The sequence below is a fragment of the Musca domestica genome, unplaced genomic scaffold (genome assembly GCF_030504385.1).
Source record: "Musca domestica strain aabys unplaced genomic scaffold, Musca_domestica.polishedcontigs.V.1.1 31, whole genome shotgun sequence".
Lineage (NCBI taxonomy): Eukaryota > Metazoa > Arthropoda > Insecta > Diptera > Muscidae > Musca > Musca domestica.
The window spans coordinates 4,349,591-4,375,200 of NW_026712309.1; the positions used below are offsets into that span (position 1 = coordinate 4,349,591).

Sequence of the window (25,610 nt, forward strand, 5' to 3'; positions counted from 1 at the left end):
AAATTAATTTTTAAGTAGCTTTTTTCAATTCTGTAAGGACATGGTTTGAATTTTTTTTCTGAGATATAAAATTGTAGTCATTATGCAGACTTTGTCAAGGACCATAGGAATCAGCAGAAGACGATTTTGTAAATTTAATGTGGTCCGGACATGGACTGTAAGAGCCATAAGAGTGGACTTTTAAGGAATCTGAAAACTCCATTCTTTGAATATTTAAAATTACTAATATTTCTAATATTAAAATTACTAATATTAGAAAGTCTACATTCTTGGCAAAAATAGTTATGGCTATCAGAGCCAGACGTGCCCCACGCTCCCAACTGGAATAAAACTCCAAAATCGTATATTTTTATTTTTCAAATTTATTTATTTATTTTTTTCACCTTTACTTGTAATTATCATTATTACATTGTTGTTGTTGTATTTCTGTAAAGAACTAATGTCTTTTTTTGTTGTTCTTGTTTTTGTTACGCAATTTTCTTTATTAAATAATAGAATTAAATTAGTTTTGTTTTATGTTTTGTAATTTTTGTAGTTTTTTTTGTTTTGTTTCCTAATTTGTTTTTGTATTGTTTCTTTGTTTGTTTTTTCTTCTTCTTCTTCTTTATACTGTAATAAATCTAATGGATGTTGTTGTTGTTGTAATTGGTTTTGTTTGTTGCGGTTGACTTTGACTGAATTTTGTTGTTAATGATTTTCAAATGTCATTTTGTATTTTTGTTTTATTAAATTAAATTAGCGTATTTTGTTTTTTTTTGTTGTTGTTGTTTAATAATAACGTTTGTAAAAATTTTTAAACTAAATTTATGTTTGTTTTTGTTCTCTTTATTATTAATTATTTTTTTATTATAAATTATTTGTTATTTATAATACCAATTAAGTTAGTTTATAATTGTTGTTGGTTTTTTTGTAATTTTACTATATATTTTGTTTAAAGCAACAATAAGCATTATTATTATTTTTAATTTTTTTTATATATATAATTTGTTTTTTAGTTTTTTGTTTTAATAATAAAAACTGCACTAAAGTTTTATGCCTTTTTCTTGGTAGTTGTTTTTTTCTTTTTTTTTGAATTTTTAACTTATTATTTTTTGTTGTTGTTGTAAATGACTACAGATTAGATTGTAATTTTAGAAATAGTTTTAAGAAGAATTGCTTTGTTGTGATTTTTATTCCACAGTTTTCTTTTGCTCTTGTTTTTAATTATTATTGTTTATAGTTTCGAAATAAACAATAAGCGAGAAAATAGTTTAGTTATTGGTTGGTTGTTTTGTTTTTCTTTTGTCATGGGACAAGGTGTGGAAATAAAGATTAAAAGAGATTAAAAGGAGGAAAAGATACAAAGAGACAAGAGAAGAAAAATATTGTAGCTTGATATCTATATTGTGACTAAAAACTTCCATTAGGATTAGTTCTAAGGTGGCTGAGCTTGATTGAAAGTCCTAATTCGAAATAAAATAATGAAGAGAGAATTTCAACAGTTTGTTACTCAAATTCGAGAAGGCAATCGCTGACAGACATTCATGTGTGCAAACTTGGATTATTATACACTATTTGTAGCTAAAAAAGCTTTAAAATTCAGTATTAGAGCCTTTCCTTAGCTATATTCGCAATTATCACTAGATTGACAAAGTTATCTATACTTCTCTTAAAGCTTCCTTTCCTCCTCTTACTGAGCTTTTCAGAGTAAACTGGAGGCTGAGCAAAAATCTTTTCATTATCGAAGCATATTAATTCATATGCAGTACAGCTGAAATTTGTAACACATTTTCTAATCTGATGCAGGATGCAGATTTTCCTATTTGGCAAAGATTTTTCTTAAAATGTAAGGTCACAGACAAAACTGGTGGCACTGCCTTCCAGAAAAAAAACATTTTATTACACTAGTATCAATTCGTATGTTTGTACAGTACGCCTCAAATATTATGCGCAGTGTTTACGTTGAAGAGATTTGATTTTACAGAGACCTCGTTTAAAATATGATTTTTTTCTGTGAGAATTATTCTCTTAGGGAATGATAATGATGTAGACTTTAAAAAAATAAGTCACTGGACCTAAATCAAGCCACCTATATGTCCATTACAGGTGGGATTCATTGCACATTTTCTAAAAGTGAGTGAATTAAAAAAATCTTTCTATTTCACAGATTTCTAAGGAAATATTTGTAGAAACTAGAAGTATTTTTGACCTCAATGAAGGATAATGGCCTTTTCGCCAAGAAAAATAACTCATTTCATTAGAATCAAGTCGTATATTTGTACAGTACAGCCAAAATTCATTGCCCAGTTTTGAAAGTAAAAAATTTTGCTTCTGGCATAGATTTTAATGAAATATATGTACATAAAAAAAGTAATCTTACTCACAGGGGATGCTAATGGTCTTGACTTCCAGGAAAATAGTTCAATGCATTCCCGTAAACTCGTAAACTTGTACAGTACAGGAAATATACCTTGCGCAGTTTTGAAAAAATTGGACTTTGTTTTTACAAAGTTTTTTCGCCGAAATAACCCTGCCGATAAGAAGTACTTTTGCTCTGAGGGAGAGATAATGGTCTTGTCTTCCAGGAAAACAGGTCGATGTATTCTAACCCATTCGTGTTTCTGTACAGTACAGCCAAAATACTTTACGCAGTTTTAAAAAACGAGATTTTGTATCTGACAAAGTTATTCACAGAATTAAGAGGGCCAATAACAAGTACTTTTGCTCTGAGGGAAAGGTAATGGTCTTGTCCTTCAGGAAAATAGTTCGATGCATTAAAATCCATTGATATACTTGTACAGTACAACCGAAATCTGTTGCGCAATTTTTGGAACAATATATAACATTTTTTGAATTATAGAGCTTTGTTTTTGAAAAAATATGTGTGAACAACAAGTTAATTTTTTCAAACAGAAGGGTAATGGTCTTTTCTTCTTAGAAAAATACTTATTTAATTCGAATGCATATGTATATTTGTACAGTATGGCCAAAGCCATTTGCGCAAGTTTGAAACTGAAAATTTTAGTTCCAAACCAGTTTTTCTCTGAAATATGTATACACTCTAGACATATTTTTTTCTCAGAGGATAGTAGTGCTCATGCCTTTCGGAAAACATATTCTAATCACTGAAATCAATTGATATATGTGTACAGCACACGGAGAATTATTTGCGCAGTTTTGTAAAACAAAAACAGTTTTATATTCGGTAGAGCTCTTTTTTGGTGACAAGATAATGTGCTGCTGCTCATCATGATCAAACTAATTTTTGATACACGAAATATGACCTATGTTGGTACAGTACAAAAGAAAATCCGTGCGCAGTTTTAAATCGAGAAGATTAAAAGAGTTTTATGTAGAGGACAGTATTTTATAAAAAATACCCCAGACTTTAAAGCTTACAAAGGCGAAAAGCTCTCTTGTTACCTAAAAGGAAAGTCATTCCATTAAAGTCTTGACTCATATTTGTACAGTACACCAAAAGTTCTATGTGCAGCATTTTTTAAGATTCTTATAATTTTTCATAAATACCGATGTGCGGAAAAGAAGATTTTGCATGGAATGATATTTTTCTCAAAGCGTACAGAGTAGGTTAATCGTTTTATAAATACCAGTATTTCTTTGCATAAATATAAAAGTTTGCTTATCATAGGCTGGGGTTTCTGAATACTTGCGGTAGAAAAAAATAGATATTCTTCATATCGTGGTGATAGTCGTGTTTCGGGAATATAAATCGCAATTTTTGTTTCATCTTCTAGTAACATAGCAAATTGGTACTGTACACTAAAAGTTCCCAAATTGCACACATAGGAACCACGATTCAAAAATGCTAGCTCCTTAATGTCTTATAACTAAGACTATGAACAATTAAATAACTTTTAAACTCCTTAAATTGTCTTCAAGCGCGTGAAAGTGGGCTTCACTTTTTCAATTAATTGATAATCTCTTCTTTACCGAGCCTAAAAGTAGGTGTCATATAGCAAATAACTCCATAATTCATACTGTACAAATAATCAAAATGCTCTCTTCATTACTCTCATCCGGCTCTCTTCTCCACCACTCAACCACCAAATATCCAGAAAATTATTACAAAAATATGTGTTAAAGTATTTTCGGATTTTTTAGTTTGAAATCACTCGATCCCACCACATTTTGCTAAAATCTTACAAAAAACAAAAATCTTAATTTAATTATTAACCTAAACAAACAAAACTATTTATATGTATATAAGACAAATAAAATATTGGGTTCATATATATATATGTTTTAATGTATAATCAAAACAAAAGTATGTATATTTAATTAAATTAAAAAAAAAATAATAATAATTTTACATTATTTATTTATATATAAATATAATGTTTGTATATGTGTAAATATTTACTTTTTCATATATAAATACAAAATATTATTAGCTCTGTCCTCAAGTATGGTATGGTATGGTTGTATGTATATAAAACAATTATAAATTAAAAAATTATTTAAATATGTGACAATTAAAATTACAAACGAAAAACATAAACAAATAAAATTATATATTTGTTGTATATATAGATGGTTGCATGTATATAACTAAAAACAAATAATATTAAAAATAATTATTTATTTTTTTCATTCAATAATTATACACTAGATGCTTAATCATGTATCTCTGCATATTTGTTTTGTATGTCTCTGTGTGTATGTGTGAGTGTATTTTTTTTTTGTTGTAAATATAAAGTTATTTACTCTTAATTATTTCCCCAAACAAAAAAATATAGTTTATAATTGAGTAGTGGTTTCTGGTTGTTGTTGTTGTTCTTGTTATTGTTGTTGTCTAAATAAATTATATTACAAAAATGGCAAAAGACGCACAAATCTCAAAATATTTTGTAAAAACGATGACCACACGGCATTCAAACGTTTTGAACGTGACATCAGGAAACGCCAAGTACAAATGACCATAAAAACTTTTGTTAATAGATCGATATAATATAATCTGGAAATGGAAAGAAAAGGGGATGGAAAAGGGAAAAAGAGCAATTATTATAATAATATTTTTAATTAATAATATTATACAAATTTTTAGATTTCAAAATATTTAAAATATGTATCAAATTATTAAAATAATAGGCCTAACTAGAAACAAGTTCATAGGAATCTTCAAAACATCTTCCATAAATAGAGGGCCTATCTTATTCATCGTATTATATATAAAAGGCCATTTCTCTTATTTATTTAATATTCTTCCGACAAATCAATCATACTCCCCTGTAACAATAATCGAAAAAACACACACACTCACCTCATCATCTTTTTCCGACTGCCAGGTAATGATTGTGGTTTCTGTTTGAACAGGAATTCTCTGAAGCCCAACACATATCGTTCCATATATTTCTCCCAATTAATTGTGGTCACGTCGAACACAAAATTGTCGCGATCCTTTGGACTCAGGGTCTGCAGCAAGGCGCACACATTGTCATCCTTGAATTGCCATTCATGGGTGGCGAAATAGTTCAAACATTCAACGGCTTTGGCGATTTTATTTTGGATTTTGACAAAACTGCAAAAGGTGAAGAAAATAATTCAGTTATTAATGGGAGTATTTTAAAATTTTCGGGGGAATACTTACATTGGCTTTTTGCCAACTAATCGCGCCATAACATCTAATATATAGGCTGGTATATAATGTACAACAAAAGCATTGACAGCATTTATTGTGGGACTATTGCGTAGCGAACCACCAGGATACCAAGCACAACCCTCTGTGAGATAAAAAAAAGAGAAATTATGAAATTAGTTGCAAATATAAATTTAAATTTTGGATGCGAGTTAAGGGAAGATTAAATGGGAATATTAAAGATTGAAGGCTTGAAAGATTGAAGGAAATGAATACGAGAAAAAATAACATTGCAAATACGATCCTTGATATACGTTACGTTTTTGATTTCAAATGGCGTTTTTCTTTCGCATTCATTTTCGTAACTTCATACAAAAATAGTCCTTCATCAAGTTTGATTCATCGAATGTTAAGCCTATGTTATAGATCATGTTAGAGTCACATATAAAGTGACTTTCCCACATTTATCTTTGGCATACTCATAGCATACTTTTAGACGCAAAATTGGTACCACAACTTAAACTTTCCTTCCGAATTTCCCATGAATATCCCCGCGAGTTCCAGTCCGACTTCAGTTCAAAAATCAAGCTTTTAGAATTTTTGGTCCGACAACATGTCAACTACTCCACATAACTTTCTTTAGTTCTGGCTCTCACTGGTCGTTCAGTACTTTTGGTACTTTTCAAACTTTTAAAGTACGTATTTTCCTCTCTTGAAAATTGAAACCATTATCTATTGCTCACCAACAATATTGTTTCACTTTGCTTCTCCACTTAAATTCGGATCTATATTGTACTATTTTCTACCTGCTACTAGTTTTCCAAACCCTTAAAGTATTCTAATACTAAATGTCCAAGTTCAAGCACTTAGCGAGTTCTGATTAACAATATTGTAGTATTTTGTAACTCCAAGAGGTTTTTGTGTCTTTTTAGTACAATTTCGACCTCATCTTAGCTCGTACCCAAAATGTTAAAGTCATAACTCTTATTGATCGCTAAAAACAGTACTGCACAATTTGCACCATACTGTTGTACTTTTAGTAGAGGGGTTAAAAAGTCCCATCATTTCCAAAGTTTTTACAACAAAGGTGACCCGAAAGCAAAATTTATAAGTCCTAGGTATCACTGGTTGCTTTAAAACAATGTTGTATCATTTCGTACCTATTCGTTATTTGTCTTTCTCTTCAAACTCGGAGCTTGTCCCTCTGCAGTAGGGGTTAATCTCGTGTTAATTTCCAAATATCTAGCTCATTTTGTACCTTTAAATTACTAATTACCAAAAATCCCGCTGTATCTGTCTTCATCTTACATGTAGTAACTACTCATGGAAAATTTCAAAATCGTAGCTGTTACTGCTTGCTTAGTAGCAATATCGCACAATTTCGTACGAAAGTCTAGGCTTATTTCTTCGCTTTGCAACAAGAGTTGCGTCTGTAAATGTTGAGCATTTTATACCCTTGACGAACGATATATCAAAAAACCCTCTTTATATTACCCATCCCGACGAGAAATGACTAACAAAACTATAATCTAAATTTCTGAATTTTCAAATTCTATATTCGTTTGGATCCAGAAACACATTTTGGCATATTTAGATACTAGTACTACCATTTAATACCTAATACTTTTCCGAACTTAGCACTTTTCGTCAAAAGTGTCCCGATGTTAAATTTAAGAATTCTAGATCTTCTTCTTCACTTTTAGTACATTTTGGTAGTTTTTATTACCAACAAGGTTAATTTTTTTATGTGTACTTTGGGAATTAGTACTTTTTAGATAAAAATTTCCACATACATACACTTGCATAAATTTTTTCCATTGCCAGATAAAGCTAAATATCTAAATCCCGAATTCTAGCTATAAGAGTACAATATTTGGTACTTTTTAGTACATGCCGTACCCGTTAAATACCACCTCTACATATAATCAATCCTAAATTTTAGTTATTTAATACAACTGATTTAACAATAATATAAGAATTCACATATGGTAACGATTACGAAAGGTTCGTCTCGGCTGAAGTTAACACCCTTTTTATACCCTCCACCATACATAGTATAAAATTCTAACACGATTTAGCACTGTCCGACCGTCTGTTTTAATCACGCTAGAGTCAAAACGAAAAAAAGATAGAAGACTAAAAAAAAGAAGAGAATTGTTTGTATAGGTCCACGACATCGTATAGTCCCCATACAAAGGTACCCCCGATATTCGGTATTTTTATGATTTTGCCCACACTTTTTAATGGAAATGTATGAAAACCCACATAAGGAGTTTTTTCTAAGTACTTTACTCTCTGGAAGATAATTCTCTATATAGGTCTACGATATAGTATATCCCCCATTTAACTGTACCCCCGATATTCGGTATATTCATTTCCACATTTTCCAATGAAATTGTCGGAAAATTCTTATAATTATTCGCCGGAGTTGTTTCAAATTTCGTATTCAGAGTTCGTAATAGAAACTTCAGTTTATAACAGAAAATGGTCTACACAGGTTCAGGCATTCGTATAGGCCCCATATGTAATTTGAAATAATTCTGGTACCTCCCTATATTCGGTATTTTGATGATTTTAGCTGCATTATTCACCGGTTTTGTTTTCAAGTTTTGTATTGGAATGTTGTAATGGTTAATGACAAAAGTTGCGTATGTAGGTCCACGTCTTCGTATAGGCCCCAATACAATGGCTATATTCGGTATTCTTAAGATTTTAGCAGAAATCTTAGCGAATGTTTTTTTTTTTGAAAATTTCCAAATTTGTTCCACCCGGTCCGGCCGAACTTATTGCTTTTTTACTTGTTACTTCTTAGACTTTGCTGAAAGCCTTTGAACGAAGTAGACGTGTTTTTAAATTTACGGAAAAATAAAAATTAATTAATTTTTTTTCTGAACAAACTTTTCTGTCAAATTTTGAAATGGATTTGAACTCTTTGGGCGGAGATGTCCGCGATCCTGCTGAGAACATACCTCCAGATAAAGGCAGACAGACCACAAAATCAAGAATCGGAACGCTTTTGCATGCTGCTTGTTTCAATGAACATGTATCACCAAGACCTGATTCTAACAATGATGGAATATCGAATTCAAACCGTCAAGCTACATCTTCAATGTGTAAATTACACAAAAATACGAATATGATTTTAAGTGTTGAAGACTTGCCATCAATAGACGTCAAGAATTTGCAAAACCCAAATCCCATGCAAGACCATTCCGCAAGAATTTCGGTACTAGACTCTAATAGCAATATGGATCATGAAGAATTGTCTGATGAAGATTTTCAACTCGTGCAGAAGAAAAGGAAAATCGCAAGTAGCAATAAAAAAGCAAAAGTAGATTTGTCAAATGTTGAATTTAGCATTCCTAAAAACGTACCTGGTACATCGACCTCGCCATCTAATAGATTTGCACTGTTAGGTGACCTTGATGTTAAATCTAATAGCTCGTTGCATAAGACAGCCCCATTGAAAAACACGGCAAATGTAGAAAAGCCTAATGGTAATAAGAAATCTTTTTGTCCCCCAATCTTTCTTTTTGGTGTAGATATGCAGAGTCTAATTAAAGATTTAGAAGCCCGAAATATTGTTTTTAAGATAGTGAACAAAAACAGACTTAAAAGTAAACTCTATTTACAAGATACACAAGTTCACACAGAATTAATGAGCCTCCTTCGCGAAAAAAAATTAGATTCTTACTCTTTTACGCCAAAGGAGATGAAACGACAATCCATGGTTTTGCGTGGCCTCTTGTATGAGTCAAATGTAGAAGATATTAAAGCGGATATTGATAGGTTAGTTCCTGATATAATCGATAATGTCTCCAAGTTCACTACTTCATTCTCGAGGAAAAACAATGTTGACACGGGTCTTTTCCTTGTAACTTTGCTTCCTGGTAAATCGGTGTCCGAATTAAAATGTCAAAGGTATATATTGAAGCAACTAATAACTTGGGAGTTGCCACGAAGGAATTTGGGTGATGTACGATGCTGGCGATGCCAGAAATGGGGACATATGTCAAAAAATTGCAACAGAGAGTCCGCCTGCGTAAAGTGCGATCAAAACCATGCTAGAGGGGAATGCCAATTTGTGCAGACTGAGAGTAATTTGCCATATTGTGTAAATTGTGGTAATCACGGTCATCCAGCAAGCTTCAGAGGTTGCTCTGAATATAAAAAATATGTTGAGCTAAAGAATAGAGCTAGAAAAGTTGCGAAAGAGGGAAAAGAGAAAGCTAATACTAATGTCCTAAATGCCTTTAACTCAATTATTAGACCGAATGTTTCATTTTCAGATGCTTCTCGAGGTGTTATTAATGCTCGTAGTCAAATTCCATCTCCCAAACCCAAGATTATTGAGGAATTCTTAAAGATCGCAAACGAAATTTGCCCTCCAAAAACGATTGCGCTTGAAAATAAAATAGCTACATTTCTAAGAGAGTTCAAATCGATTTCAAAGGATGAGGCTATACAGCAATGTATAAGTCTTTTACGCGAGGTGAATGAAGTTTATGGTCCGTAGCTTCCTAAACCTAATTACATTTAACGTCAGGTCACTTATTGAGTATGGCCGTAGATTTGAACTATATAATTTAATCAACAAGTTTGATGTTGATATTGCATTCCTTCAGGAAACTCACTTGCGCCCAGGTGTAAGAGTTAGTTTCGAGGGATGCAATTTTATTCGGGACAATAGTGCGCAAGGGGTTGCCATATTGCTCAGGCAAAATTACAAATATAAAATTGAAGATATTTCTGATTTCTGTTTTCCTTGTATATTTATCTCAATAGATGTTTCAATTAATGGGGTTCCTAGGAAAATTTTACTAGGCTCCATTTATATCCCTGGGAATTCTAGTCATACACAAATAAACAGTTCTTTAACTTGTTTAGGAAATTATTCAAGAGGTTTCGATTTCACCTTTGTTGGTGGTGATTTCAATGCTAAACATGTTTCATGGGGGGATTCTATAAATAACTCTAACGGCACTTGCTTCTACGACTTTCTTCAACAACACCCCTATATGTTCACAAAAATTTCTTCGACTGAACCCACCTTTCCAAATGGTTCATCATTCCTGGACCATTTCATCGTCAATTCTAATTCTTCGGATCTACCAAACCCTTTATATTCCACCACATCCTTGCCCACATTTTCAGACCACTACCCTTTAAAACTTAATATTAAGCTTCCAAGTGTTGAAATTTTTCTACATCCTCCATCCTTCTTTGTGAGTCACCAAAACACGAATTGGAGCGATTTTAAACATGATGTGACGCAGGGTGTTATGACCAATTATCCTAATTCCGTTAATAATTTAACAAACGGAGAAATTGATCAATATATACAACATTTTACTTCTGTTATATGCACGGTTTCTGAATCTCATTCTGAAAAAGTCGAATTAGGAAGACGGAAGTTTTTGATTTCTGATAGAATTAAGAATCTGTACAAACTGAAATATAGTTGGCAAAAGGAACTTAAACGAATTTATCAACTCTCAAGTGATAGACATAGTCCGCAATATCGATTGTTATCTAAGCAGATTCAATTGCTAGGTTTAATGATTAAGAAACAAGTTGAACTGGAACAGGTCTCAATTTTCAGGGAAAAACTCCGTGGAATTAAGCCTGGACCGAAAGCACATAGACAAGTTTTTAAGATCATTGGACATTATAAGACGCCTCCCTTGCAAAAACTATCAATTGATGGAGTAACGCTTACTAATGAGGCTGAATGTCTCAACCGTTTAAGATTGTTCTTTTCAAGTATTTATAATATGCCAGTACACCAACCTTCTGAAGAAGAACTCATTAACGGCTTCATTGCCAACCTTCCTCAACATAGTGTTTCATTTTCAAATGACGTGGATTCCAGAAATAGAGAAGGATGCGAAAGTCTTACAACCTTAGATGAAGTGATGGCCATTTCAGCAGCTATCAAGAATAAAAAGTCTTCCGGACTCGATGGTCTTTCGAATTTTATTATTCGCAAACTTCCCGTCAAAGCTTTCGAGTATTTAACCATTATATTTAATAATTGCATTTCTAATGGGTATTCTTGGAAAATTTCCAAGATTATTCCCATTAAGAAAAAAGCCAACAGTGAAGAAATTTCAAATCTTAGACCTATATCTTTACTTTCAAATTTGGGCAAACTTTTCGAGGTAGTTATTCGGAAAAAAATGGATAACGGAATATCGTTGCCATATATTCCAAATTCACAATTCGGTTTTCAGAGGGGCCATTCAACAGTTGATGCAATGACAAAATTTCATAATGATATTGTTCTAAATTTAAGGGATAAAAAATGTACTGTCGCTGTTTTTCTTGACGTAGAAAAAGCTTTTGACCATGCTTCTCATTATGGAATATTGACGAAAATGATAAACATTGGATTTAATCCTCAGATCATAAAGCTGATTAAAAATTTTTTCACAAGAAGACAGTTTTGCGTGCAGTTTAAACACAAGTTGTCAGAGCTTTCAGATGTGAACTGTGGTGTCCCTCAGGGTTCGGTTTTAGCTCCCCATCTGTACAATATTTTTATGAGTGATTTCCCCCACGATCGTGAACACTCCAAAAGTATTTTGTATGCTGACGATTCCTTGCTATATTCGCACCACGAATCGCCTGTTGTTGCTTTGGCAGATATCTCGCAACATCTCCGCGTAGTAAATCAATATTTTGATAAATGGGGTATCAAGATAAACCCTTCAAAATGTGAAGCCATTTGCATAAGGAATGCTTCTGGGAAATGCAAACGGTTTGTTGTTCCCGAAAGTAAGACATTAAAACTTGTTTTGAATGGTACAGAAATTCCATTCAAAGACTCTGTCACATATTTAGGTATTGAGTTTAATAAACTTTTTAAATTTAATGTTCACGCGAGAAAAGTTCGAAATAAAGCTCAAAAAATCTTTAATTCTTTTCTAAAACTTTTTTGTAACAAATTTTTACCATCCAACACCAAAATTCTTTTGTACAAAACCTGCATAAGACCAATAATTAGTTAAGCATTTCCAATTTGGTTCAATATATCACCGACGATAATGAAGGAACTTGAGATGCTGGAGAGAAAAATTTTAAGGTTGTGTATAGGGAAAAATTTTAGCAGTAGAAATAAAAGATATTCAAATAACTATATTTATTCCAAATCAAAGTTAAAGCGTTTTTCCAACTACGCTTTTGATATTTTGGATAAGTTTAATTTAAGATTGGAATTTCATGAAAATGCTCATATGATAGAGGCAATTAATAGTCAGAGAAACTTTGGGTTGTCAAACACACAATATCTCTCTCCTTTGGGGTTTTCAAATGAGGATCAGGCAGGCATTACCTGCTTTTATGAAAAGGCGCTCGCCGGGACTCATCGTGGGTAGCTATTGCGTACCTTTTTATTATTTTTTTTTATTATTATTATTGTTGTTATTTTATTGTTTTTTTTTTTTTTTTTTTTTTTTTGTTCTTTTTCATATGTTTTTATTTTTAGATGTAAGTTTTAGTTTTAAGTTTTAAACCCTAGATTTAAGATTTTCTCTTTTATGTAAAAGTCCCGGGAGCAAGGGCGTCCATTAACACACCAGATGTTCACATTTTATTGCCTTTTTATTAAATGAAGCATGATGCTGTATAACTTTTCTTGACATTAGGATAATACATTATAGTCTTAAGGATTCCTTTATATTGTTTTTAATTGTAATCTTATTGATAAAAAAAGACTCAATAAAATATAACTTAACTTAACTTAACTTGTTACTTCTTAACTTTCACACAAGCTAAAAAGTATGCAACAATTAACGATATTTTGTGATGTTCACCCTTTTAGTAATGTAAACAAAACAAGTTGAAAAGCAGTAAGTTTGGCCGGGCCGAACTTTGAATACCCTCCACCATTTGGAACGAATTTGGAAATAAAATCCTTTAAAAATTCTGTTAAAATTTTAAAATTTCCGAATAAAGCCGTTATATTGGGGTCTATACGACCTACATAGACATTGTTTTTCATAAGCCATTACAATATTCAAATTCGAAACTTGAAATAAACGGTGAATAATGTAGCTAAAATCATCCAAATATCGTATATAGGGAGGTACCGTTATATCGGAACTGTGCGTAGACCTGGATCAGCATAGACAATTTTCTGTCACAGGCTGTAGCATCCATTACGAACTTCAAATACGACATCTCAAACAATTTCGGTGGGTATTGTACCTAAAATCGTCAAAATACCGTATATAGGGAGGTACAGATATATGGGGTCTATACGAAGACCTGGGCCTGCATAGAAAATTTTTTGTCACAGACTGTAGTTCCCATTACGAACTCCAAATACGTAATTTGAAATAATTATGGTGAATAATGACGCTAAAATAATCAAAATACCGAATATTGGGAGGCACCGTTATATGGGGGCTATATGAAGACATGGACCTGCACAGACAATTTTCTGTAATAGGCTGTAGTATTAATTTCGAACTTCAAATACCCAATTTTCGAACTTCAAATACCCAATTTTAACCTGCCTACTGGGAAAAAATTAAATATTTATTATCTTTTAAAAACTGTTGTAACCTTTAAGTACATGCTTCCAAGTATCATTCTTCTGTACTATATTACTTATCCTAGACGCATTTCAAAATGCCAGTTCCATTCGTGTACTATTTAGTACACATTTCCAAATACCCATTAGTTTGTCCACTCGGTGCGACATCATTTTCAAAATTTCAATTTCTCGTTTGAATTTTCTTTTCCCATGTAGATATGTGTGTATGTAATTTTATAAAATGTGTCCCCACATCTACTCACCCAATGGATGTTTGCGCACATGATCAACGGCATAGTTAACAAATTTGCCCCACGTGATGGGATGTCTTTGGCCGGTACAACAATTATAGATTAATAAATTATCAGTTTTGTGGGATGCTGTGCGCCAGGCGGCCGTTATCATCAGATTAATCACAATATCAACAGGTACCACATCGGCAATGCAATTCTCCTCGCAGACAATGGTGCGGAAGATGCCCTTGGCCATGGCCGACAAGAGGCCGGTGGGACCGTTTAAATTGTCAATCCAACCGGCAAAGGGTTCATTTAAGCTGGCAGTCACTGAAGCGAGAACGGGAGAGAGAGGAGAAAATTAAATTAATTTTCAATTTATGAATTTATAATTAAATGTTGTAGACAATTACCTATAGATGGCCTCACAATGGCAACTGGAAGATTACCGGCCTCTTTGAGTAGCATATGTTCAGCTAAGGCTTTTGTAAATGTATAAGTATTTGGACGATCACCAATCAATGAGGGGGTAAGCTGGGGAAAAAAGTCAATGAGGACAATTGCTATTAAGAACTATTAATTGTTTTGTAATCCCCTCTCCTACCTTATCGAGTGTATCTTCCGGAAGCCAATTTACTAGGGAAATAATATCATCGGGATTATAGGGTGGTGCATATATAACTTCAGATACTTCGGTTCTATCGCAATTGCAATAGGCAGTGGATACATGAATTAGTGCCTGGTGGGAAATAAGAAATAATATGAGTAATGAAGATGGTTGTTAGGAAGCACCATTTCCACTCACATCTAAGGACATCATGCGATGGCAGAGCTCAACCAAACGCTTTGTCCCTAACATATTGATTGTAACTGATAATTTGAGCTTTTCGTCGAATTTAACAGTGGCAGCTGAATGGAATACAATCGAGACATTGCGACACAATAGAGCCTGCAAGGGAATTGTTTTTTAAAATTTCTTTCAAAATTGCTGTACTACGCAACAGAACATACCTGATCACTTTCAGATATACCCAATTCTTCGGATGTAATATCGCCCGATATAGGAATTACTTTACTCAAATCCTTTGGTTTTTCTCTTCTCAATTTTTCAAAAAGCTAATGGGAGAGAGAGAATGTTTATGATATTATATTGCAAACCCCGATATTGAAGGTATTATCGACTTACCGGTGCCTCCAGCAGCTCATTGAGACGCTGTGATACCTCATGTCCTCGCTTGGGTCGTATCAGTAAATATATATTTTTTATGTCTGGACATGAACGTAAAAGTTTTTCAACCAAGACCTGGAAAGATAAACATAATAATAGTTATTAGACAAACCATTGATGTGATACATTTATTTGTTAAAGGATAACCAAAAGTAATAGATAGTCTCCTAATCCTACAAAAATTAATGGATTAACCAACAAAGATATTTTTGACGAAAAATGTCCTGAAAATATATTTTTCTACTATTGACCTTCCGAGTGTCCTTTAACCTATTTTAAAGAATCCTCGATACCAATACCGAAAATAATTAAAAAATCACTTGGGTAAAAAATGTTTTTTGTCATAGAAGTTATTTTTAAAATAACTTCTGGGGAGAATATCCCAGACAAAAAACAAGGGAACTGATGAGGATTGGTGGCTCTTTCCGAAACCTAGGTATTGCCTGCCTTTCCCCCTGGTAAACATTACCATCGTTCTCCACTAATAAACAAACATTGTTTTTATAAAAACAACAATAAAGGGATTAGGCCAGACCAACATCCCGAACAAACAAGCCAACACTATTCTGAAAATCAAGATTGTTATTTTTTTAGCAAATAAATTTTATGGACAAAATTCCATTAATTAAAAAAAAGTAAAAAAGCAGTAAGTTCGGCTGGAACGAACTTTGAATACCCTCCACCATTTGGAACGAATTTTCAATGAAATAAATTCCGTTAAAAATTCTGTTAAAATCCTAAAAACACTGAATATAGCCGTTATATTGGGGTATGTACAAAGACGTGGCTCTCCAAAGGCAACATTTGTCATAAGCTACTACAATATTCAAATACAAAACTTAAAAAAAAATCGGGTGCTTTACGAAGACCTGGACCTGCATAGACAATTTTCTCTCACAGGCTTTAGTACCTATTAGGAACTTCACAAAATTTCCAAAATTTTCGGTGAATATTGTACCTAAAATCGTCAAAATACCGAATATGGGGAGGTAGGAGGAGGAGGGATCTATGCGAATACCTGGACCTACATAGACAATTTTCTGTCATAGACTGTAGTTCCCATTAGAACTCTAAAAACAAAATTTGATACAACTTCGGGAATAATGTCCGTAAAATAGTCAAAATATCGAATATCGTGGACCTATATAGACATTTCTCTTCCAGGGGGTTAAGGGCTTAGAAAGAACTTCTAGTATGGATTTTTAGACAATTCCATTGAAAAATGTAGCTGAAATCATCGAAATACCAAATATAGGAACTGTTATATGGGGGAATACGATATCATGGACCGATATAGGCCACCTTCGAACTTGACCTGCCTGTAGACAAAGGAGTGATCTGTGCAAAATTTTAGCTTTTTATCATTATTCGTTTTGACTCTGAGTAAGATAACCGACTGACGGATTGACTGACTAAATGATTCATTAACACCCAGACGAAACGGCTCAAGCCGGTATCTTGGGTGAGTGTCACTTTTGGTCAGAAGGTGCCGGTTAAAGCTGGATTTTAAAATATTCGTACTAGAACGGTACGAAAAGTACTAAAAGATACTCAGTATGGTACCCTTTGTATTTGACGAACCTGAAGAGCTAGAACTCTAAAATTTGGATTGACAGTCACTAATGATGGATGTACCAAAGGGGTTTCGGAAGTTCGCATTAAAAGTGTGTGAAAAGTCTGCATTTGGTACAATTTGGTATTAAAACTTTGAATCTGGTATGAGAATCAAGGGAGGAAAGTAAGTATGATATGTGAAGGTGGTTTTGGAAATGTGTTTTAAGTGTGTGAACTGTACTAAATGGTACTAGATTTGGAAGAGTTTGGTTTAGAGTAAACGGATGAAGCTGAAATTTAGAAATTTTGTTTGAGGATCCCTGTTGGTGGTAGTTTTTTGAAATGTCTACTACAAGTGTACAAAAGGTGCTTAATAGTACAATATTTGGTATAATTTAGTATTGGGTGAACAGATAGAGCTTGAAATCTGAATTTTGGTATTAAGGTCGCCGTTCCTGTGTAGGCTGAACATATGGAGGTAGTTTCGGAAATATGCACTATAATTGTACGAAAAGTACTAAATAGTACTAAGTTTGGTATTAAGTGAATGGATAGAGCTGAAATCCTGAAATTTGATATGGGTGTCACCATTGGTATCTGTGATTGAGACAAGGAGCTGGTTTTATATATGCCTACTATAACTGTACTAAATGTTACTAAATTTGATAATGGGGGAATTTACAGAGCTGCAATCCTGAAATTTAACATTGAGGTCACTGTTGGTGTCTGTGGTCTTGCAAAGGTGCACTGTGGTTGTACGAAAAGTACTAAATAGTACTAAATTTGGTATTAGTTGCAGGTATGGAGATAAAATCCTAAATTTGATATTGATGTCTCTGTTGGTATCTGGAATTGAGATATGAAGGTGTTTTTGTATGAAAAGTTCTTAATTGTACTACATTTAGTACAATTTGGTATTAGTTGAAGAAATAGGGAAATGGAATCCTTAAATATGATATTGAACTCTCTATTGGTACCTGGAAATGATGATGAAATGTATGAATAGAACCAAATGCTACAAAACTTTGTATTCAGTGAAGGGATAGAGCTGAAATCCTCAAATTTGAATTCGATTTCACTGTTGGTGTCTATAGTTGAGAGAAGGGCGTGGTTTTGGAAATGCGTACTATGAACTTCCCAAAGATGCAAAATACCACAATGGCTGTTGAGATAGAGACGGATTTCTGAAATTTGGTATCGAGGTCACTGTTGGTGTCTGGGGGTTACATATGGAGACGTTGAAATAGTTTTGAACAGAAAATTGGATGTAAACTTTATAATTAAAGATTGTAAAAAATTGCTGGTGAAAAAGGTAAAGGAAAGCCATGGTAAAGGAAAGACCATGGACGCTTCGATCAAAGTGGTCAAGTCACAGAACGGCACTTGGTAACTTTCTTATCTCGGATTTGATCGTTTTTAATCGTGAGTAAAACATACGAGTTTTGCACAATGTTTACTCTTTAGTGTTTTGTTTTATGTGGGAGCATTCGTGAGTTACTCCTGCTTGAAAATAAATTTGGGACTCGAAATACTCTAATTCGCGTTGAAGTTTACTCCAAGAGTGAAATTGGGTGGAAGAAATAATTTTCCAGAAACAGGGAACCGGTGGTGTTTGTGTACCAAAAAAAAAAAAAAAAATAAATAATAATAAATAAATAAATAAATACCAACACCTATCGACATATGTTTTGTTGGTAGAGAGAGGCGACAATGCTTTCCGAAATTTTTGTTTCGTTTGGTTTAAAAAATTAAATAACAGATATCACAAGTTAAGATAAATATTTAGGTACTTCAAAAATCTCTGACTTGTTTCACATGTTAGGATAAATATAGTTACTGAAATTTGTGACCCCTTGTGAAGAGGTATCACAAGGAGTGGACTGATATATCCCATCTTCACACCAGGTCTTGCGTTGATAGAAATATTATGATTCGTTGAGTTTGGAAACAACCGGATGTTCATTTCGCCCTTTATGAGCCTAACGGTTTTTCAAAATTTGGACCCGTTGTGGGAAGGTACAAGAAGTATTGCTCCGTTCTATCCGTTCTTCATACGAGACCTTGTGTGGGTAAAAATATTGAAATTTGAAGACATTCCAACTCAACTTTCACATTTAATAAATGTTTTAATTATTCAAAATTTTGACCCTTTGTGTGGGAGGTCCCAAAAGGAGTGGTCCGACACATTCTATCTTTCCATCTGGAATTGTGCTGATAGAAATATTTTGACCTGTTGTAGGGGAGGTACCAGAGGGAGTTGTCCGATATATTAGATATTCACACCAGATTTTGGATTAATAAATTATTCAAAATTTTGACCCTTTGTGGGGGTGTGGAGTGGACCGATACTGTTCATTTTCACACCTTACCTAGCACTAGTGAAAATATTAGGATTTGTAAAGTTTGAGCAAAATCGGATTGTCCTATCTATTTCTGTGCAGTAAAATATTTTTTGTTTGAAAATTACGAACTTTTGTGGGGGAGGTACCAGAAGGAATGGACCGACATTGCCAATGGCCAAATTCGATCTAAGTTCGATAATAATATTACGATATACCAAGTTTGCATCCAATCGGATACTCCTTTTGAGAGTTATTGTGCGCACCGGCCAGCAGACAGACAGACGGACGGACGTCGCTATATCGACTCCAAATTTTCTGAAACGGATTTGGTCCAAAGAGACCTAGGGTCTAAAACCGTTATTTCGATAAGGCACGTTTAAACCGTATACGTAAAGGATATATACCCTCTTTATCCAATGAGCAAAGTATACTCACTCGTTTTCGAGAGGCATAGAAAAATAAAGTATGCTAGATTTATTTTTTTACTCGCAGGGGTACTCACGTTCGAGATCAAGCAAGTTTACTTGCTACTTGAACTTTATCGAGCATCTCGAGCATAAGTCGAGCATAATCTGGAGTAATGTCCATAAACAGAAGGGAGAATACCATTATCAAAATATCCAGTAGAGCAAGTCTCGCTCTCAGAACTGTTCGTTTGTATACCAACAACAAATTTGATGTCTGGTCGCTTGATTTTATGATTTTCCATTTCGCAAAGAATTGGCACTCACAATGTTAACCGAGAGAGGGAGAGTTACTTTCTCGATGTTCACGTCTGTGAAACATACACACAGTAGAGACACCCCATGCAAAGGTGTGTTTTATGAATTCTTTGTAAGTATTGATCACGAGAGAAGTTAAATAGTGACTCATGCCGAAGATTTTAAACTTCGAACTATAACTTACAGAAAAGTTCTTCCTCTTCTTCAATATTTTTTTTTTCTACTTTAACAAAAAGAATAGGCCGAAAAAATGCAAGTCATCGTTCTTAAGAATAAGGCGATGTTTTTGGGAGTAATGCTACCGTAGTACTTTTTCCATAAAGTAGCTCTAATATTTTTATGGCCATCTTTAAATTTTTTTTTCGAAAATCTCTTAGGTGCGATAAATGCTTCTAACTGACACTTAAGTTTTGTACAAAACTGTTCAACTCTATGGATAATAAATCTGATAGTCATTTGAATACATCCCCTCCCTGCATAAAGTTAAGAAGGTATCTCCACGTGCCTCATTCAGTCCTCACTTTGTTTTCATTATTCAGCCCCTATGTCAATTACCAATATTATTAAAAAGGGGTTACATATCAAGATTTCAGCTGTTCCACCCCACACCCTGTTTGTTTATTACTTAAAGCAACAACACAAACAAGCTGGCCAAGGAACCAAGTGCTGGGTAAGACAACAATGGTCTTACTTTGCGAAAGCAAAAGTCGTCTTTCTTTCTTATTTCAGTAAGTACGAGTGAGTGTATGAGTGCGAGTGTGTGTGTGAGCATGTGTGTTTGTCTTAAGTATGTGCACACATACCACTACTTAAGAGAGGACCTCATTGTTGTTCCTGAGAGGGTATTTATGTTGTTGCAAACAATTAGAATGTTGATACAACAACTGCGAATGAAGAATGAGAACATAAGTAGGCATTGCTGCCTTTGTTTGACCCAAGCAACCAACGCATTTGGGTTTGGGTCTCCATGAAAAATTAATGCCGGCATACAGAGGGTGGCGAACAAAAAGTAAATGATTAGGGCAAAGGAGAAGTGGTTCAGACACCTCTTAGAATGCTTCACTTAACTCGACAATAGAGATAGGTTTACTTTTGAAGCTTACTGTACACGGTTATAATGAGAGTGTGGAAATCCTACAAAAGAAAATGACTTTGCTAGTATTTAATCAGAAATGGGTCAGTAACAGGTAGCACAATCCAATTCCTACATGACACCATAGGAGTTGCACATCCCTGAAATGCAGATAGAAGAAGTCGGTCGATCATACTACTCAGCTATAAGCAATAGTTTTTTTTATTTGCGTGAAACAGATTCGTATAGCGTTTGAGAACCTAGAAAATCGTCACAGATGAAAAATTGAATACAGGAGTGCTTTTCTTAATTCCCTAAACAGTTTGTTAGTCGTTAATATACCTCTGTATTAAAGATCTCCAACAAAAAGGAAGCACAATGGCACTTGTAGTTTCCGAAATTGCTACAATATAAAGCCTACGGTAAATAAGAGAGCAAAAAAAATAACCCTCAAGAAACATGGATAATGGGATGGCTTTCTATGGAAGGCAAATGATCATTGACTTCACATAACGCTTGTGTTCTTTCCACTGCTTACACCCAATTTGGACAGCAATTAACCTCCCCCGCAATTTTCCAACACGCTTCTGTGAAAATAATTTAAATTATTTATAACTAAAACAATTTGCATTTGACCAATAGCTGTTACCCGTCTACACCTAAGGTAATCGGTTGCCACAATCAGCCAACCAACCGGCCAGCCAGCCAGCCAGTCAGTTAGTGGGTCAATTTGGTCAGTCGCACATAGTCATTAGCCTTAATAATTGCAGGTTGTATAATGTTGTGTTAGCAGGACTTGTGTGTTGTGTGGCCGGTCGAAAAGGAAACCAATGGAAATATTTGTAGAACTAATAGACTTCCAGCCAATGTCTGGGCAATAATATTTATTCGTCTGTCGGTCAGTCAGTGAGTAAGGAGTTGTGATAGTATGGAAATTCATTCATTCATTGGAAACTAAAGCAAATAATAACTGACAAAGTGTGGGTGAGCTATGTTGAGGGTAAAGTGGGTTATCTTGGATTGGTCTCATTGAAAATTAGGTTTTATTGGAGGAATTAGTGTTTGCTAAGAATTTGGATTTCTTTTAGAACCAATTGCAAAGACATAAAACTTTCCATTAGGTAATAGATGGCCGACGACATGACAAAAATGCATTGAAAATATTACAGAAATATGTTATTCCGAAATAGCCGAAAAAGGCGGAGAAAAACATGTGATATGATAGAAATATGCTCTGTTCCAGTACCTGCAGGAATCTGCTAGATTTGTAATTTTCTTCGATATTATTAAAGAATAGCGTATTAAAAACTTGTACATTCTTGCAGTTCTGGAATAGACCAATAGTCTCAAATATCTATTTCAGAGCATTTCCTTGTACATTGAATCGATAAACCAACCAAGTCGACATCAAATAGAACGAATTTTTTGACTTTTTTTCTTTCCATATGGTCCGATTATACATTATTGGAATGCTTCAGAACTATAAGAATGTAAAAGTTTTTACAACGATAGCCGATTTTTCCTTTACTATATGAAACAAGTAAAAAGGTGTAAGTTCGGCCTGGCCCGAACTTTGAATACCGTCCACCATTTGGAACAAATTTGGCAATTCTCAAAAACAATAATATCCGTTAAAAATTATGTTAATACCTTAAAAATATCGAGTGTAGGTGTTATATTGGGGTCTATACGACGACATGAACCTGCGTAGGTAACATTTGTCATAACCCATTACAATATTCAAATGCGAAACTTAAAAAAATCGGTTATTATGTCGATAAAATCAAAATACAGAATATCGGGAGGTACCGTTATATGGGGGCTATACGAAGACGTGGACCTGCACAGACAATTTTCTGTCGTAGGCTGTAGTATTCATTACGAACTTCAAATACCAAATTTCAAACAATTCTGGTGAAAAATTTTCCTAAAATCATTAAAATACCGAATATCGGTAGGTACCGTTAAATGGCGGCTATACGAAGACGTAAACCTGCACAGACAATTTTCTATCTTAGGCTGTGTATGCGAGTTTCAAATGCCAAATTTGAATCATTCATAAAATCATCAAAATACCGAATATCGTAGAAGTAGAAAAGAAAAATCTAGTTTTAATTATTTAGAAAAAAGAAATACCCCGCGAAGCCGTCTTTTGTTGAATCGAATTTTGATATTGAAAACTTCAAAGTCGACTTTTGCAATTTTAAACAATTTTAAAGTCGACTTTCGTAATCGTATTCGCATTTTGTGATAATTGATATTTTTATACCCTACACCTTAAATAGGAGGGTATATAAACTATGTCATTCCGTTTGTAACATCCCTAAATATTCGTCGTAGACGAAAATCACGATACAGCCCACATTATTTGACGAAGAGCTTCAAAATTTAGCAGAATAATTTGTACTCTGTCGATGGTTGGAATTGAAAATGAGATACATCGGTCCATGTTTTGGTATAGCCGCCATAAAACAGTACCTCCCGATATTCTGTATTTTGATAATTTTTGCCACATTTTCCACGGATTTGTCTAACAATTGGAATTTGTAGGTCATAACAGATTTTAGCTCCGGTGGCGAAGCATTGTATATAGGTCCACGTTTTGGTATAGCCGCCATATAATGGTACCCCCCGATATTCGAGTTTTTGATGATTTTTCCCACATTTTCAACGGATTTGTCTAAAAAATTTTATTTGCAGGTCATAATGGATTCTAGCTCCGGTGGCGAAACATTGTTATTGTTTAGCCCCCATATAACGGTATCCCCCGCCACGATATTCGATATCTTGATGATTTTCGCCAAATGGGGTATTCAAGAAGATTTGGTAGATGACAATCCTTTAAGCATAAAACTTATAAAAAAAATTGTTTTCTTTACCCAATGGTGGAGAGTATTAAAAGTTCGGCCCGGTCGACTCACTTGTTACATTTAATTTCATATGTGCCGAAAAGTATACAATGATAATCGTGATTTAAATTGTTATTAATATACACTACAACGCAAAATACTTTTTTCAACAATTGATTTTGATTTCTCACGTCGGAAATCGATTTTGAAATCGAACCAAAAATCGACTTTTTGTAAATTGTAAGTAGATTATTTTCTTTCTTTTAAACATTTACAGATAGTCCATTTTCGTCTCAACACTTTTCCTACTTATCACACCATCAATCATTTTCGTGCAGGTGGGAGTGGTGTTTCTAGTCTGCATGTCTTTTCATGATACAATTCAATAATAAACTAACTACCTATATCGGTCACAAAATATTCATTTGTTCGTTCCTTCGTCCACCCGTTCGTTCTTTCGTTCGTCCGTCCGTCCGTCCGTCACAAAGCCTATTTGTGTTGGAGCGTTCAATTACGCTTTTATTGGTGTAATTGACAGAAATCCATTATTATGACAGTTAGACGAGCAACCCCTTTGGCCCACCCCCCGCCAGTGGATGAATTTGGGTGTATGGCGATTTGGAAGAGATACTGCAGTGCAGTGGCGTGCGCTTGTATTGCCTGTACTAGTAGTACTTTCCCGAGTTGTTAAAGTGTAAAAAGTAATCAACGATTAATGGCTTTCTGTGTTGTTTAAATAACAATTAAAGGGCCAATAATAACGACGACGACAACAACAACAACAGAACAGCAACAATGGTCTTAATGACAATTAACTGTTTTCGATTAATTTGACTATTTTCGATTGTTTTTCTAACTAATTTCGGAGGCCAGAGTATTTACGTGGGGATCACTAAAGGGGTCTCAGAAAGAGATACAGTTAATTTGTATTGAAAGTAAAAAAAATTAAATGGTAATAAAATTAATTTTGAAAACCGGCCAACAGTAGGCCGTTATCATTTAACCATAATCATAAACATGCCTCGTTGGGTGTAGACCAGTTTTAATATAAAAAATGTTATTCTTTATTTTATGTTAATTAAAAATGGTCACACTCTAAAGATAAACCCTTAAATATTGGCAAATGTTTGCATATTTAAATTTCCGGGTCAGATGAAGAAAACTGAAATATTTGGTCTTTCCATATACACGCATAACTTTGTTTAATTTATGTAGCGAATTTGTAAATGAAAAAAATATAATAATGTAAATTGCCTAAATCATTTGTTATTCAAAACAACTGTAAAGGTGAAAGTGACCTAAGTTATTTAAATTTCATATGGGACAACTTTTGTGTAAGATTAAAAAAAACCTACAGAGTTTTTCTCTAGATTCATGACATCTATGAATAGAATCGTTTCTTACAGAAGCAAGGGCTTTTACGGGTATTCAGATGATAAATATCTTTTTTTTTCCAAATTTTATATTCTTGGTATCGAAAACATGGCTTATAGGAC

General features: G+C 33.8%; 1 protein-coding gene across 5 annotated transcripts in view; it reads right to left on the reverse strand.

The window, feature by feature from the left end:
* Positions 1 to 344: 344 nt before the first annotated feature.
* Positions 345 to 25,610, reverse strand: part of LOC101891740 (putative fatty acyl-CoA reductase CG5065) — a 123,425-nt gene continuing 98,159 nt past the window's right edge. For all 5 annotated transcript variants that reach the window (XM_059125078.1, XM_059125079.1, XM_059125077.1 and 2 more), the window contains 9 exons: positions 15,534 to 15,650; positions 15,359 to 15,463; positions 15,153 to 15,296; positions 14,952 to 15,086; positions 14,761 to 14,881; positions 14,378 to 14,677; positions 5,588 to 5,720; positions 5,261 to 5,518; positions 345 to 4,954 (listed from right to left, as the gene is read on the reverse strand). In XM_059125078.1, the coding sequence (XP_058981061.1) occupies positions 4,807 to 4,954; positions 5,261 to 5,518; positions 5,588 to 5,720; positions 14,378 to 14,677; positions 14,761 to 14,881; positions 14,952 to 15,086; positions 15,153 to 15,296; positions 15,359 to 15,463; positions 15,534 to 15,650 (1,461 nt within the window). In that variant the 3' untranslated portion in view covers positions 345 to 4,806. The remainder of the gene's footprint in view (positions 4,955 to 5,260; positions 5,519 to 5,587; positions 5,721 to 14,377; positions 14,678 to 14,760; positions 14,882 to 14,951; positions 15,087 to 15,152; positions 15,297 to 15,358; positions 15,464 to 15,533; positions 15,651 to 25,610) is intronic.